This window comes from Podarcis raffonei, chromosome 5 (assembly GCF_027172205.1).
Source record: "Podarcis raffonei isolate rPodRaf1 chromosome 5, rPodRaf1.pri, whole genome shotgun sequence".
NCBI classification, from domain to species: Eukaryota; Metazoa; Chordata; class Lepidosauria; order Squamata; family Lacertidae; genus Podarcis; species Podarcis raffonei.
In genome coordinates, this window is record NC_070606.1 from 93,983,754 (window position 1) to 93,997,384 (window position 13,631).

At 51.5% G+C, this 13,631-nt stretch overlaps 1 protein-coding gene across 2 annotated transcripts in view; it reads left to right on the forward strand.

Moving 5' to 3' along the window:
- The first annotated feature begins 2,252 nt into the window (after positions 1–2,252).
- EPHB3 (EPH receptor B3) overlaps positions 2,253–13,631 on the forward strand; it is an 82,462-nt gene continuing 71,083 nt past the window's right edge. For both annotated transcript variants that reach the window (XM_053390680.1, XM_053390681.1), the window contains exon 1: positions 2,253–2,498. In XM_053390680.1, coding sequence (XP_053246655.1) covers positions 2,411–2,498 — 88 coding nt within the window. In that variant the 5' untranslated portion in view covers positions 2,253–2,410. The remainder of the gene's footprint in view (positions 2,499–13,631) is intronic.

A 13,631-nucleotide genomic window follows, 5' to 3' on the forward strand; every position in this document is an offset into this window, starting at 1 on the left:
AGATAGGGCTCATCCACACAGGGGCGTTCTGAGGTGGGGGCAGGGGGTGGGCCACCCTGGGTGCCATTCCAAAGGGGGTGAGACAAAATGCCGACTCCCTATCTGTGGCACCTCCCGGGGCATGTGCTGCTCGTCGTGCACCCCCGGTATGCGTGCCATGCCCCTGGGATGCACACCACGCCCTCGGGACGCATGCCATGCCCCCATGAGCGGTGTGTCACCCCCCCTCAGGAGCGCATCACACCCCCTGGGACGAACAATGCTCCAGGTACCGGAACAGGTTGCTCCACCTCTGCGTCCACATGGGAAGGGAGCCCACCTAGGGGAAGGAAAACGCTGGTCCTAAACTTCCACTGCCTTGTGGGATGTCTTCAGGAGAAGAAATGACAATGGAGTAAACCTTACACAAATCTGGAGAGGAGTTCCTAAGATGGTTCAGTGGCACCTTGTGCACCTCCTTCTGGCAACTCCTCCAACCCAGCTGGCTCCTGTGGACCCCATCAGTGAGGCCAGGAGGAGGGTCTTGTCGTCTGGGCAACCCAGGAGCTCCATACACACTGCCCAGGCTTGCACCCCAGGGAGGTCACTTCAGTGCTGCTAGTGCAGCAGTTTGACTTCACCCCCGGAGGCGCACTCCATTGTCTCTCGAGACAGACGGAGGCCAACAACAACGATGCCATGTGCACATGAGTTGGTTATACGTGCCAAGCACACTGCCTCCTTTCCAATTTGTGCAGGCTCCATAACTTCCTGCTGAAAACCCATAACTTTTTATACCACAAATGGACATTGTTGCTGTTGTCGCATGTTAAGAGCTGTAGCTCAAGAGTGCCTCTCCAGATGGCAATATTGTGGTGACATTGGGAGAAGTGTCACAGAACAACTAATGAAGTGAAATGACGTGTGGGCAAGGCAGTGTGCTTCCCCCACTAAGGCAGTTCTAGTATCTCACTGGCTTGTTGCAGGACACATTTTGCAACATCAAAAGTATAGGGTCTATACTTAGCAGAAGGCTTTATGTCAGCACATGGCTCCTTTACCTGCTTGCATGAGTATCTGGGCAAATCCTGACCATGCCATATCTGCGAAATCTGCCGCTATCTCCATGCTGCTGCCGCCGCGGAGTTCTTTATTCCTATCTTTTGTTAACTCTCAGGCTTCCCCTCCCCCCGCCTCCCATGTCATCCTGCCCATTCATGAATGGGAGCCCCCCACCTCCCACCGCAGCACTTTAATAGCTGGCAATCCCCCACTCGGCCACTAGGTGGAGCACCCTCCTCGCGTGCCTCCCGCCCGGCCAGTGAGCCTTGAGAGGTGGTCTCGGAGCGCCCGCCCTTTCCAATTCATCTTCCCTCGGAGCCCCGCCTCCCCGCTTCGGGAGGCGGCAACCCAGAGGACGCCGGCCGCCCAATCAGCGCGAGGCTTGGCGTTGCTAGGGGCGTTCCCGCCGCGCCTGGCCCGCGCTGAGCGGGCGCCTGGTTGCCGGGGGCGCGGCCCTGGGCGCGATTGGCAGCCGGGCTCCTCCCCCTGGGTCTGAGCCGCGGCGGCTTTGCAGGAGCGCCCAGAGCGAGAGCGTGAGCGGCCGAGAGAGGATCCCCGAGCGAGGGGCGGCGCTGGCTGCGTGCGGAGCCCGCGAGTCGCTTGCAGCCTGCCGCGCACCGAGCCTCCCGGGTCTCTCCAGCCGGGGAGGAGGACCCTCTGCGGATCCCCGACGCCGGGGAATCCCCAGCCCGGCGCGGACCCAAGAGAAAACCGAGTGTGGGGCGGGAGAAATCCTGGCACTCCAGCCCTGCCGCGCTTCAGCACCGGACCGTCCGCAAGGGCCTGGACGAGCCCGCTTCGGTTCCGACCCAGCAGCAGCGCAAGAGAAAGCGGAGCTTAGCAAGCCGAGCGGGGATCCGCTGTCCGCATCGCGGAGCGGAGCGGTTGTCTGGAGAAGCCCCGGCCGGTTCTGACCCGCTCCAAGTCCCCCGGACCCGAGCAAGGAAGCCCCCCGGTGCTGCTGCGGAGAGCGGCGTCCTTGGAGAGGCGCGCGGAACTCTGGTGCCGTCGGAAGACCCGCTCCGGCGAGAGGTTCCCGGGGGCGCCCGTCCAAAGCCACCTCCGCCCGGGCTGCGGGGTCGGAAGGGAGGGCAGGACTGTTGTCTCTCTTTGGCGGAGTACGAGGCGCCTTGGGCGGACAGCGCCTTTCGGGATCGCCCGGGACTACCGGATCGACCCGCTGGAGCCTGGAGGAGTTTAATTTCGGGAGGTTTTTTGGGTGCAAAGATCAGCCCGCCGGACGCCGAACCGACGCCGGGGGCGGACCGTGCCTCCCCGCCAAGGAGCAGCGGCAGCGACGCGCCGGAGGTCTGCGCCCGCCCCGGGGGTTCGGGATTGTGTAGCCGCCCCGCCGGGCTCCGGCCCCGCGATGGCCGCGGCCCGCCCGGGGGCGCCCCAGCCGCTGCTCCCGGTGGTGCTGCTGCTTCTGCTGCCGGGCGGCTGCCGCGCATTGGAAGGTGAGGCCCCGCGGATCCCTTGGGAGGCAGTGGGGGGGGATTTCCCGCGGGGATCGGCCTTTCCGTCGGGGGATCCCCATTCCGAGGGAGCGAAATGGTGAACACCTCAGCTTGGCACTCACCTTTGCACGTGCACATTGAATTTTGCGGATGCGCACACACTAAATAATATTTGCGTTTTGGGGGTACTGGGGGGTCCTTACGAACCCCACCCTTTTCCAGAGTCATGAACCCTTTCAACCTTTATCAATATATCGGACATCAGATGGAGAGGCAGCCTTCAGAGGTGTCTGCTGTCCTGAGTCCACATACACGCCCAAGAACGTGCTTCCATTGCCTTGGATGGGTGCCTGGAGAGAAGCCATTGTCCCTGTCTGTTTGGGATGGGCAATTGTTCCACCTCCGCCCTACCCCCCCCTCCATTCAAACACTTCTTCTGCTCTCCAGCCTCTGTTTCACAAATCTGTGGCAGCCTCTATGAAAATAATCAAGTCTGAAGCATGCCCTCTTGGCCTGAGATCCAGTCTCACTATTTAGTGTTGTTAGCCGCCCTGAGCCCGGCTTCAGCTGGGGAGGGCGGGATATAAATAAAATTTATTATTATTATTATTATTATTATTATTATTATTATTATTATTATCATCATCATCATCATCATCTGGTCTTTCCAGGGTCTTCTAGCTTAGATCCTCCGCCCCCCACTTTCTGAACCGTGGTGTTAGATAGGGCCACCACCCTTGCTTAACGTCGAGGTCCTGTGTTATGACACCAGCAGCTTCGAAATTGGGGGGCAAACGAAGGAAGCTGGTGGCCAACTGGCCTGCCTTGGCCTTGCTCCCCGTTCTGTGGGTTACTGAGAGTTGGCTAAGCTAAATTTTGGAGGGCGGTTGTGTTGTAAGTGGCAGATGAGAGAGAAGAGATCCTCAGACCTGTCAAGTGCTATCCATAAAGTTGCTAAGTTCGCCATGCTTTTGACTGCGGGTGAGTTTTAGACCTTTGCAGCTCAGAATGTGGGTTTGCATTCTTTTCTCAGCTCTTTGGACTGCTTTCTTCTGGCTGTGGGAGCAGGACGTTGTTTTCTTCAGATTGGGAACGGGGAGGCAGAGAAGGCACTTCTGTCACTTGGCCTGCATTAAACAGAAAAGCAAAGCTGTGAAATGAAGCAGTTCATGGTAGACTTTAAAAATAAAAAAGCCAAGTTCAGAGTTTGTTTTAAAATTAGTTCCTTCTGTAAGAGAGCCTCACACGTAAGAGTAGTGGCTTACTTAATTGTTGCATTCCACAGCATAGATGTCTCACTGAAAAGTTCCGAGTCTGCAGAAATTGTTGGAGCCACCTGAAGATAGCCTGAGTATCCTATTCCTGCCCTAAGCCCAAATGATACTTCTGTTTAGTATAAAGCACAATTTTAGCAGAAATGGAGAGGTTTGTATTCTAGTGGAATCTCCCCCCATATACTTCCTATCTTCAGCAAAAGAACAGTAGACATTAATGTTCCTTTTGGGTGTAGGCAGATTTCAAGTTTGCTTTTCCACAACCCCTCAGTCCTGAAGGCCAGAAATGGTGCTCTTTAGCCCCGCCGAAAGGTTGAGCGTTCAAGAACCAGGACGAAAGGCTTGCAACTCAGTTGAATTGCAAGACCAGAGGAGAGAAAACTGGTTGTTTTCCAGTTCTGGTAGAAGTTTTAACTTTAGTCATTTTGCCAAATGCGTGGGAATCACGAGCTTTTGTCCCACCAGAGAAAAGGTGTTGGGCCTTTGAGCAAGCTCAGGGAAATTTTTGGTTCATCTTGCCCTTTGTGTTTGTCAAAATGAGGAGGAGGGGGACATGTTTTCAGCATGCACAAGAAGAACAGCACAGAAGCTGGAATGCAGACATATGTGACACATTCTCAAAAATCAGTGCTGGGGAATTTTCTTAATAGGCAGCCTCATTTCTTCAGCTACCTCCCAGCCTCCCCTTCACACAAATATGGAAGTTGTGTCTTTAAAAGTAGCTCCTGTGAATTTCCCCAAATACATCAGATCTTAAAACCTGCCAGCTTCAGCATCGCTTCTCTAGGATACAAAACATGCTTTTGACTTCCTTTCTTCTTCTCCCCTGTTTGACGCTGGCTTCAAGTTTTCCTTCACAGGCACATTCTTTCGCTGGGATGGCAAAGGCGCTGGGTTTGTGGTGAAATGAGAGAGAGAAAGAGAAGGGGTGGGAGGGTGTGTGTGTGTGTGTGTGTGTGTGTGTGTGTGTGTGTAAGGAACCCTTTTTGGCTCCTTCTGAGATTTTCAAGAAACATGCCTCCTTCCAAATTACCTTGGCTCCTTTTGTGCAGAACAAGGTTGGAGCTTTTCCGCCTTTTTGGGAACTGCCTCAGCTGGAAGGCGAGGCATCAACACAGGCAGGCAGCCACTTCGTGGAATATCTCCCTTTCTCCAAGATAATTTAACTCCTGGAGAGCAAGGGCCTTTTACACTGAATTGGAAATTCCTGCAGAGGGATAGATTTTTTCCCCTGTTCCATATATGCAGCTCCATTTGTCCAGATGGGGACAGCCCAGGCATGTCACCAAATTGTATCAGAAACCACGCCAAACCCACAAAGATCTCTTGGCTTTGTGAAGGGGACACATCACAAGACTTAAAACCAGTGTTGTGCGTTCTGCAAGTCTGCCTACCTTCTCTTTGTCGTCTTGGTGTTCTGATTTCCCTGACTTCATGGGTACAGTGTCTGCCACGCTCCACACTTCAGGTGTTTCCCTTAAGTTTCTTCCGTTCTCTCCCGTTGAGATTGTCAGGCCTGTGTAGATCAATGCTTCTTTGTCCTGTCCTGCTTTGAGAAAATGGGGTGCCAGCTTGTCATCGAGATCAGGTCCCCGTTAACCTCCTAAACGAAGAGCAAATCGGAGGCTATAGAAAGGCTTGCTCAGGAATGGCAACACTTTTTCCCTTTTCCTTTTTTAACTGTTTCCCTTATGTGTGTGTGTATTTAAAAAGAGCACCACCTTGCAGACGGAGGAGTTTGCGTCTCAGCTTCGTGCCAGGCTCTCTCCGCGAGGCGCTCGCTTGGGGTCTCCGGGGCGTGTTCTTGGGTGGGTTCGAGAGTTGGCTTCTCAACCTGCACTTTTCCTGCTCTGCCTTTTGTTCCAGCTGGGCTGCGTGTAAACCGAGCAGTGGCGTGTGCGGCATATGTTGTGACTTAACTCTGCGAATCAGGGTCGCTTGACCCTTAAGATCACCAGGAATGCGCTCTTACATTCCCTTTTTGTGGGGCGGGGGCTCGCACTTAAAAATAAAAATAATGCGTACATTGTGTTGTGGGTCCCCCCCCCCATGCTGTTTAAAAAAGCTGCTTCCTGATCCAGACTGTGCCGTTTTTGAGCAGTTACTGTAAATCTAGTGTATGCATTACTTTAGTGCTAATAATAAATCCATAGCAGCAATAAATCCATATGCGCACACTCTATATAAACCGCAGCTGCTAGTAACCGGGGATTCTGCCACCTCGCGCTGCCCTGTCAGGTTTCGGTGCCAGAAATGTGTAACTCCCAGCTAGTTTTGTTACCTCTGCGTCCTGACCCGTGAGAGTTGGGATTTTGCGGTCGGCTGGGGTGTGAGCGTGCACATTTTTAGACTTGTGTCTGGGCTTTTTTTTTTTAATGCAACACGACTCTGTTCAATTGTGCTCCTTCTCCCCTCTCCTCCCCGCTGCTCCACTTGGCTTGACCTATCGGGAGCCTGGTGGAGAGTCCAGTTTCTTTGCAAGGGAGCGCAGAAGGGGAGACGTCGAGGGGCCGAGGAGGAGAGCGGTGTGTGTGTGTGTGTGTGGAGAAGCCTGCTTTTCAGCAGCGAGTCACAGAGGGCTTTGTAAGGGCTGGGAAGAAAATGGTTCCTTCCCCCAGATTTCTGTGCAAGCGTGCTGGGTCTGTTTGAAGTTAGAGTGTGTTTTTCTTCTCTGGTTCAGCAGCGCCTCAGCCTGCCGGAGCAGGAATGCTCTGGCCCAGAAGCAACGGCGGCGGCTTTCTCTGGCAAAGGCACTTGAACGCGAAGAGAGGCGAGCTGGGCTGGGGAGCCGAGGCCCCGCGGGAATAGGTTTCCCTTGCTCGGCCGAAGAGCGCAGGAGGGGAAGGAGGAGCGCTTTTGGAAAATGCAAGCTTCCTCTTCTTTCCCTTTTGCTCAGTTTTTGCTTCTTCCCTTGCTTGGGACCATCCCACTCCTGTTCTGCTGGAAAGAGAGAGAAAAACGATACGCCGTTAATTTAAACTGCATTAAATCACATTTTCTATACCTCTTAGTGCTTCTGATGCCCTGTGCTTCTCTCCCCCCCCCCCCCCAGGGCTGAGCGCAAGGGAAGGAATTAATAATACTGGTTTGGGAACAATGGCAAAGGACAGGTTCTTTTTCTTCTTCCTGCCTGCTCACCTGCGCACAAAGAGGCACAAGCTCTGGAGGGGCAAGAGGGACGAGAGCAGCTCCTGTCCTTGCAAAACCTCGAGGGTTTCCTTTTCCTTTGTCCTGGCCAGCTTGCACCCGGACACTGCACCGAGGGATTCGGGGCACAATTTACCTCTCCACTTTTGCAAAGGGCTCCTTTGCCCCCTGTATTCCCATGACTGGGTAAATGAATTACTCTTTGCTGAGACTTTGGGAGGAGGAGGAGGATATTGGGGACAAATGGAAAGCGAGGGGGCCACATTTCGGTTTACGCTCAACTCCCTATTCTGCAGAGCAGCTACATAAGATCACTAAATGCCCAGAAGTTATCCCATAAGACCCTTTAACCACTACGCTAGCGATTAAAGGTGCGGTTTAAAAAGTGGATTTTCCCACCATCACCATCTCTTTGTGGGTGAAGCCCATGCAGGTGAATGTAAATACAGAACTGGGTGGTGGGAGAGATTGTTTCAGGTTAGTTTAATGTGGAGCGCGGAGGTGCTTGTGGCATTAAGTGGGTCAGGAGGGAAGCTTGCTCATCCTCTCCGAAGTTTTGCTTGAGTTGAGCGAAGATGGAGGCTGGTTTGGGAGGCGCATTTTAGCTCTATAAAGCCTGGCTGAATTCTATAGTGCATTTGTTTCTGTGGCAGTGGGCTCCCAGTCTAGTGTAGCACAATGCACGTATTTAGGCACATGTTTTGACGTAGCGCGATGTGCGTGCTGCGTCCTCGTGCAACGTCGCGTTTCCTCCCCTCCCGATTCTAGAGATGCGCTGCCAGGTATTTCCCTGACGGAGCGAGATTTGCTTTCTTTTAATTACAGTTCACTGAACTGCCTCCTCTCTCGGCGGGGACGCTCGGCCTGCTGTTTTGTTGATGCTTTAGGATAAGGCTGAGGGGAATCTGGTCACAGAACTCGGGAAGCTCTGGCCGAGCTCATTAAATCTCCCATTCCTTGCAAGCTGGCTCATCCGTCTGGGGGGAGAGAGAGGCTGTTCCTTTGTGCCCAGAAGAGCAGCCGGCTAATTGGCGACGAGGGCAAGCTTACAAGACGAGCTGCGTGGACTTCTGAGGGTCCCCCCTCCCGGGACGGTGTTCTCTGTACTTTCTATACTTTCCTTGCTCTCATCTTCTTCTTTTCTCGGCGCCTAACTGAGCTTCACCTCGAGCTACACAGGCAAGCGCTAGGCTGATCATGATGCTGACTCTCTTGGGCTAAAATGATCTATGTTCCCTCCATTTCCCTTAATGGTGGGGAATCCCTGGTGCCGGACGATTCGCGCCCAAGCACCCTTTGTGGTGGCATTTGGGGCTTTCCCCTCCTCTTCCTCCTTTTTAAAGTTCTTGTCAAGGCTGGCATCGTGCATGAAATATTCGGTTGCGTTTCCCCCTTTCTTCCCGCAGGCTGGTTTTGGCGGTTGCTGGCGACTGGGTACTCGGCAGGTTTTAATTAAACATCCCAAGGAACCTGAATCACGGGCTCACGTGTTGTTTTCTGTGTTGTGTTTTTCTTCCAGGCCCGCTTTTACTTACCTGCGGTGCCGACACAAACTGGTTTTTCCAGGTTCAGCTTCTCCTTGTGGTGCCAAGCATGAGGGAAGGGGGCAGGCAGGCATCAGTGCGCATGTGCGGGGAACCATGTTCTCTCCAGCTGGGAGCATGGAATAGAGGGTTCTGGAGCCACGTCACATAGGCGCTTGTGTTGCTTTGCCCACCCCCGGACCCCCATTTTGGGATTCTTCCCTCTTTGCCAAATAGACTGGCTGGTCAGATGTCCAGTTTTTTCCACTTAAGGCCAAGCTGTCCCACTGCACAGGGTTTCCAGAACTTGAGGGATTCCCATCCGTAAAACCGGAATCCCCAAACCATATTGCTCCATGTTACGGGGCGTCTCCGCTTGCAAATATGGCGGCCCACCCTCGCTTGAGCTTTCTTGTTTCCACAAAGGCACTATGTGGAGATGCAGCCTTAATGAGGGAGCAGGTTGTTGTGACTCCACAAAGATCGCATCTGGGGAACAAAAGATAGTGTAACGATTGGGCCTCTCATTAGAGGCTATTGGCAGGTGGAGGAGTCAAAATGGCGGCTAGATTGACTGCCATAATTAATACTGCACAGCGTGTGGCTGGAAAGCAGAATCTGTTCGCCGTCCTCAAGGTCCTGCTCTCCTGCATCCTTTGGGGTGGGGCATGTCTTGCAGCAGAAGGGGGCCTGCTACATGGTTGTGGAATAGAGACAGACAGCAACTTTGGGTGAAAGGAGTAGTTTCTTGTAGCCTTGTGCCTGGCTGCCGTCTGAGAGAAGTTGCATGTCTCTGGCGGGTTTGAGAAGAAGTGTTGGCCATGGCAGCTGCATGTGCACATTTCAGATGGAATCTGGGTCTGTTCTTTTGTGGGCAGCACATTGGCACCATGGAAGAACGCTAGAGCTTCCTTCCTCAGCCTGCCACCCCTCCCATCACCTGTGCCATGATGGCAGGGGATGATGGGAATTGTAGTCCAGAACATCTGGAGGGAGCACCAGGTTGGAGAAGATGGAGCTAGTGCCATAGCCCCACAGCTTCTGTGAACTATCTTCCATTTCAGCATGTGAGATCTGCCAGCCATGGAGCTTGGCCTAAGTAGATCCTTCTCAAACCCCTCTGCTAAATTCAGCCGGAATTTGTGTGTTCGTATTTGATGCCATGGCTTTGTTTGGGTGGTGCGTAAGATGAAAATGGGTCTTAAATCTGGGCCTGGCTGAGCAAGGCCCCTTTGAGCAATGTTTTTGGAGTGACATGAGCTCCCTGCACAGACATGCCACTGAAATTTTGTAACTCGAGGGATTGTGTTGGATACATCTTAGCAGCGAGCGCTGCCGTCTAGTAGGGTTTATCTTCTCCTTTGTTAAAAAAGCTGCATTTCAGACGGGCAGTGGAGATACAAGAAAGAACGAGCATTTATTATTATTATTATTATTATTATTATTATTATTATTATTATTAATTTAAACATGTATCCTACCCTTCATTCAAAGATCCCAGAACGGTTCACAACAGAAAAATGTAAATGGCTATTGGAGACGCATAGGACATTTCAAATTCTCACTTTTGCAGGGGAAAGAAAAGATGGATAGGTTTGCAAGGACCTGGAAGTGTGATTCCGTGCAAGGGAAATATCAGCAACAGCGCAATATTTGGACCCTTTCCCCGTTGCTGTGAAAGTCAGCCCAGGCCCCATGGCTTCCTTAAGGCCACCGTGTCACCTGTTTGCCCAGCACATAGGAACCCTCTTGTTGCTCTGGTGTGTGTGATGGGCTTTTTGTTTTTGTTTGTGTGTGTTTTTCTTCCTCTTGTGTCTCTAGGAGCCTGCAGCTTTCCCCTGCACCTGTTCCCCCTCCCCAAGCCCCCACCTTGGAATGTGAAATGTAGGAAACATGTAGGAACTTTGGCTGGGTTTATAATCGACAGCATGCATGCCAGCTCTGGGGTTTTGGGTTTTTTTTGGCGTGTGTTTGTGTGTGGGAAGGCTGCATTTGACACTGAAGTTGCATGGATTCGCCCGAGGACTAAGAGGGTTATCTTTATGATCCTGAGCAGCTTTTTCTCTCCTTCGCCGCTTCAAAAAGGGCTGGACAGAGGCCCCTGGTCGCTGCAGAAGTCCCGTCCCAAAGCCGCCTCTTTCTACAGCATTTGCTCTGGCTGAGACTTCTGGGGGAAGCCCTTGCCTGCTCTGGCAAGAGGGGAAGGGGCTTCGTTGCCTCTCGGACCCCTGGAGAACCAGAGAAAGGAAAAGACTCTGGTTCTGCTTGGCAGCGCAGGCAGAGGAGGTGTCGAAGGGGTGGCAGCGCCGTGCGTCTTCCGCACGCACCGACGGCGAGGAACCCGAGGCCCCCTCTTTACTTATTAACGAGAAAAACGTGTCGGGTTTGACCAATTTCCAGGGACAGATTTATCCTAGTCCCGCAGAAATTAAACTGAAAATGAAAAGTGGGGGAGAGAGGGAGAGAGAAAGCGCCATCGAGCCAGGCCTGGCACTTTTCTCTCGTTGCCCCTTCTCCCTCTGCCTGCCTCTCTCTGCTTGTTTTAACTTCGGAGGAATCTAGAGTTTGGACTGGAGAGTTTATTGGGGGGGGAGGATATTTAGGTTTAAACAGTTCCAGATGCGTTTAGCATTCGCACGTCGGGAGGAAGTGAGCGGAGGGCCATTCAGAGATTCGGGTAACTGCCCCAGGCACGGGACGGGGAGGGAAATTTTGGCAAAGGGCCGTTTTGGGGGGCCATGTGCTTGCCAGCTAAATTTGTTGACTTTCAGAGCCGCTCCGTCTGTGGGGCTAAGTCTTTCCGGTAAAAGTCGTCGTCTTCTCCCGGCACATCTCTCTCGCTTACTTTCCCACCCCCCGCTTGTTTTCTTCCTCCCCTCCCAGGAGAAGAACCTGCAAAAGGAACTGGAAAAGGTGGTTCTCCCACCCGCAACTTCGGGCGCTGCTGCGAGGTTGGCAGGGCGGGAGAGAACTTCATTTTGCCTGGCTGTTTTGTGTGTGAACACAGCCTAAATTAGTTTGTGAAGCTGCTGGCAATTTCGGTGTTCATCAGGACCCTGGGTGTGTGTACATTTGAAGCACATCCTCGCTGCCCCCCACCCCACAAAAATAACTGTGGGAACTGTAGTTTCCCATCATAGAGCTACAGCTCCCAGAACTCCTGGAAAATTACTGTTCTTGGGCTTCTTTGGGGAAAGCCAGGAGTTTTGAATGTGGCTTTGTAAGGAGTGACGTGTCTTTTAAAAATGTCGTTCTACATGCTCAAAATTCATCCTATGAAGATCTTTATGCATTATAAATTCAGGTTTGGTGAAGAAGGAAAGTATTGCATGTTTCAACTTTACATCAAATTTTCTGGTTTTCCTCCTTAGAAAGGCTAGGGGGAAGTGCTTCAAAATTTCCAGAATTTTTCCATCTCTTTTTGAGACTCCTACTGCTATTAGGCCCCTAATCCCCTCATAGGACTGTGATTCCCGGAGTGGTTTCACAGTCAATTCCTCTTCACAGGGAACTGTGCAACCTGTAGCTCAGTGAGGGAATAGGGATGGTCTAGCAAACTACAGCTCCCAGAAATCTTTGGCGGGAGGGGGGCAGCCATGATGGTTTAAAGTGGCATAAAAGTGCTTTAAATGTTTTGATGTGAATGAGGACTATGTGCGAATGATTTGAGCGATGCCACTCGCAAAGAGCTCCGCTGGGTCAAGCCAAAGGTCCACTTAGTCTGGGATCCTGATTCCAACACTGACTGACCAGATATCGCTGGGAATGCTACAAACAGGGCACAAAGACAATGCATTCTCTGCACATGCTTGCCAGTATTTAGAAATATTCTCACTTTGTATCTAAAGGTTCCATGTTAGCTACCATGGCCAAATAAACCTCCGATAGACATATTTGTGAATGTGGGGCAGCACTTTGCAGGACTTGCCTATGCATTAAAAATCTGTGCACCTCACTCTTAACGTAGCTCAGCCTTCTTAAACCTGGTGTTCTCCAGATGTTTTAGGCTGGGGCTGATGGGAATTGTAGCCCAAAACATCTGGAAGATACCAGGTTGAGGAAGACTGGTGAGGCTTACGGACTGTGCCAGCTCTCGGTTATTTTGCAGAGTTTCCTTTCGCCCGTCCTGGTTGCACTGCCAGATGTTATCTTTGGACAAAGCTTCCTTGAGGTCAAGGGTGATATGAGAGGCATTTCTTTTTTCTCGTATTCTCTGCATCACCCTTTTAAATGGAGGCGGGAGTTATTGGTTTGTTTCTGTTTTTATTATGGCAATGTGTTTTGTGGGCTTTTTATATTGTTATTTAAATGTTGTGAGCCGCCCTGAGATTTATGGATATAGGGCGGCATACAAATTTAATCAATCAATCAATCAATCAATCAATAACTTTTTATGACCCTCTGCCATGACTTCCCCCCAACCTCCTTAGCTTAGGAGAGGAAAATCCCCACAAATCCTCCGTCTTTAGGTCACTTGGTTGCCGTTATCTAGCTCCTTCTTGGGTAATGCTCATAGATCAGTGGTGACGAATCTTCGGCCTGGGCTCCCTCCCTCCTAAAACACAAACCCTCCTATAGGATTTTTTTTTCTTCATATCCTTCCACCCCCGCCAAGTTGGGTTCTCAAGGTAACTCAAAAGAAAGCAAAAGAAATAAATATTTTACAAGAATTGGGAACAAAGGTAACAGAAACAAATCTAGATTTAACAATGGGAACCATTAATGAGGATAACTATTCCGTACAAAGACACGACTGCCGGCAAAGATTATAAAAAGCTAAAAATAGCTATAAATACGGCAAGCAGCTCACTTAAATACCTTCCGATATTCTTTTTCGAAGCTTTGAAAAGAGGAGGCCACACATTTCTTCTAAAATGAGAGAAAGAGCAAGAAATCCCAGTCCAATGACCTGTGTGTTGCCACCAGATCAGAATGAGGCCCTTCTCCCCATTCTTTGCTGAGCTCTTGTCACTGTCTTGCAGAGGGAAGAAAAACGTGCTTGTTGTATGTGAGGAACAGGGGTGGTTTCTCACTGCCTCTGGAACAACCTTCCCCAACTGGGTGCCTTTCAGGGGTTTGGGACTACAATTCCCAACATATTCAGCCCTCCTGGGCGATGGTTGAAGATGACGGGAGTTATCTGGGAGACATCAGCTACCCCCTTCTCTCGAGAAACAGACACAGTCTCA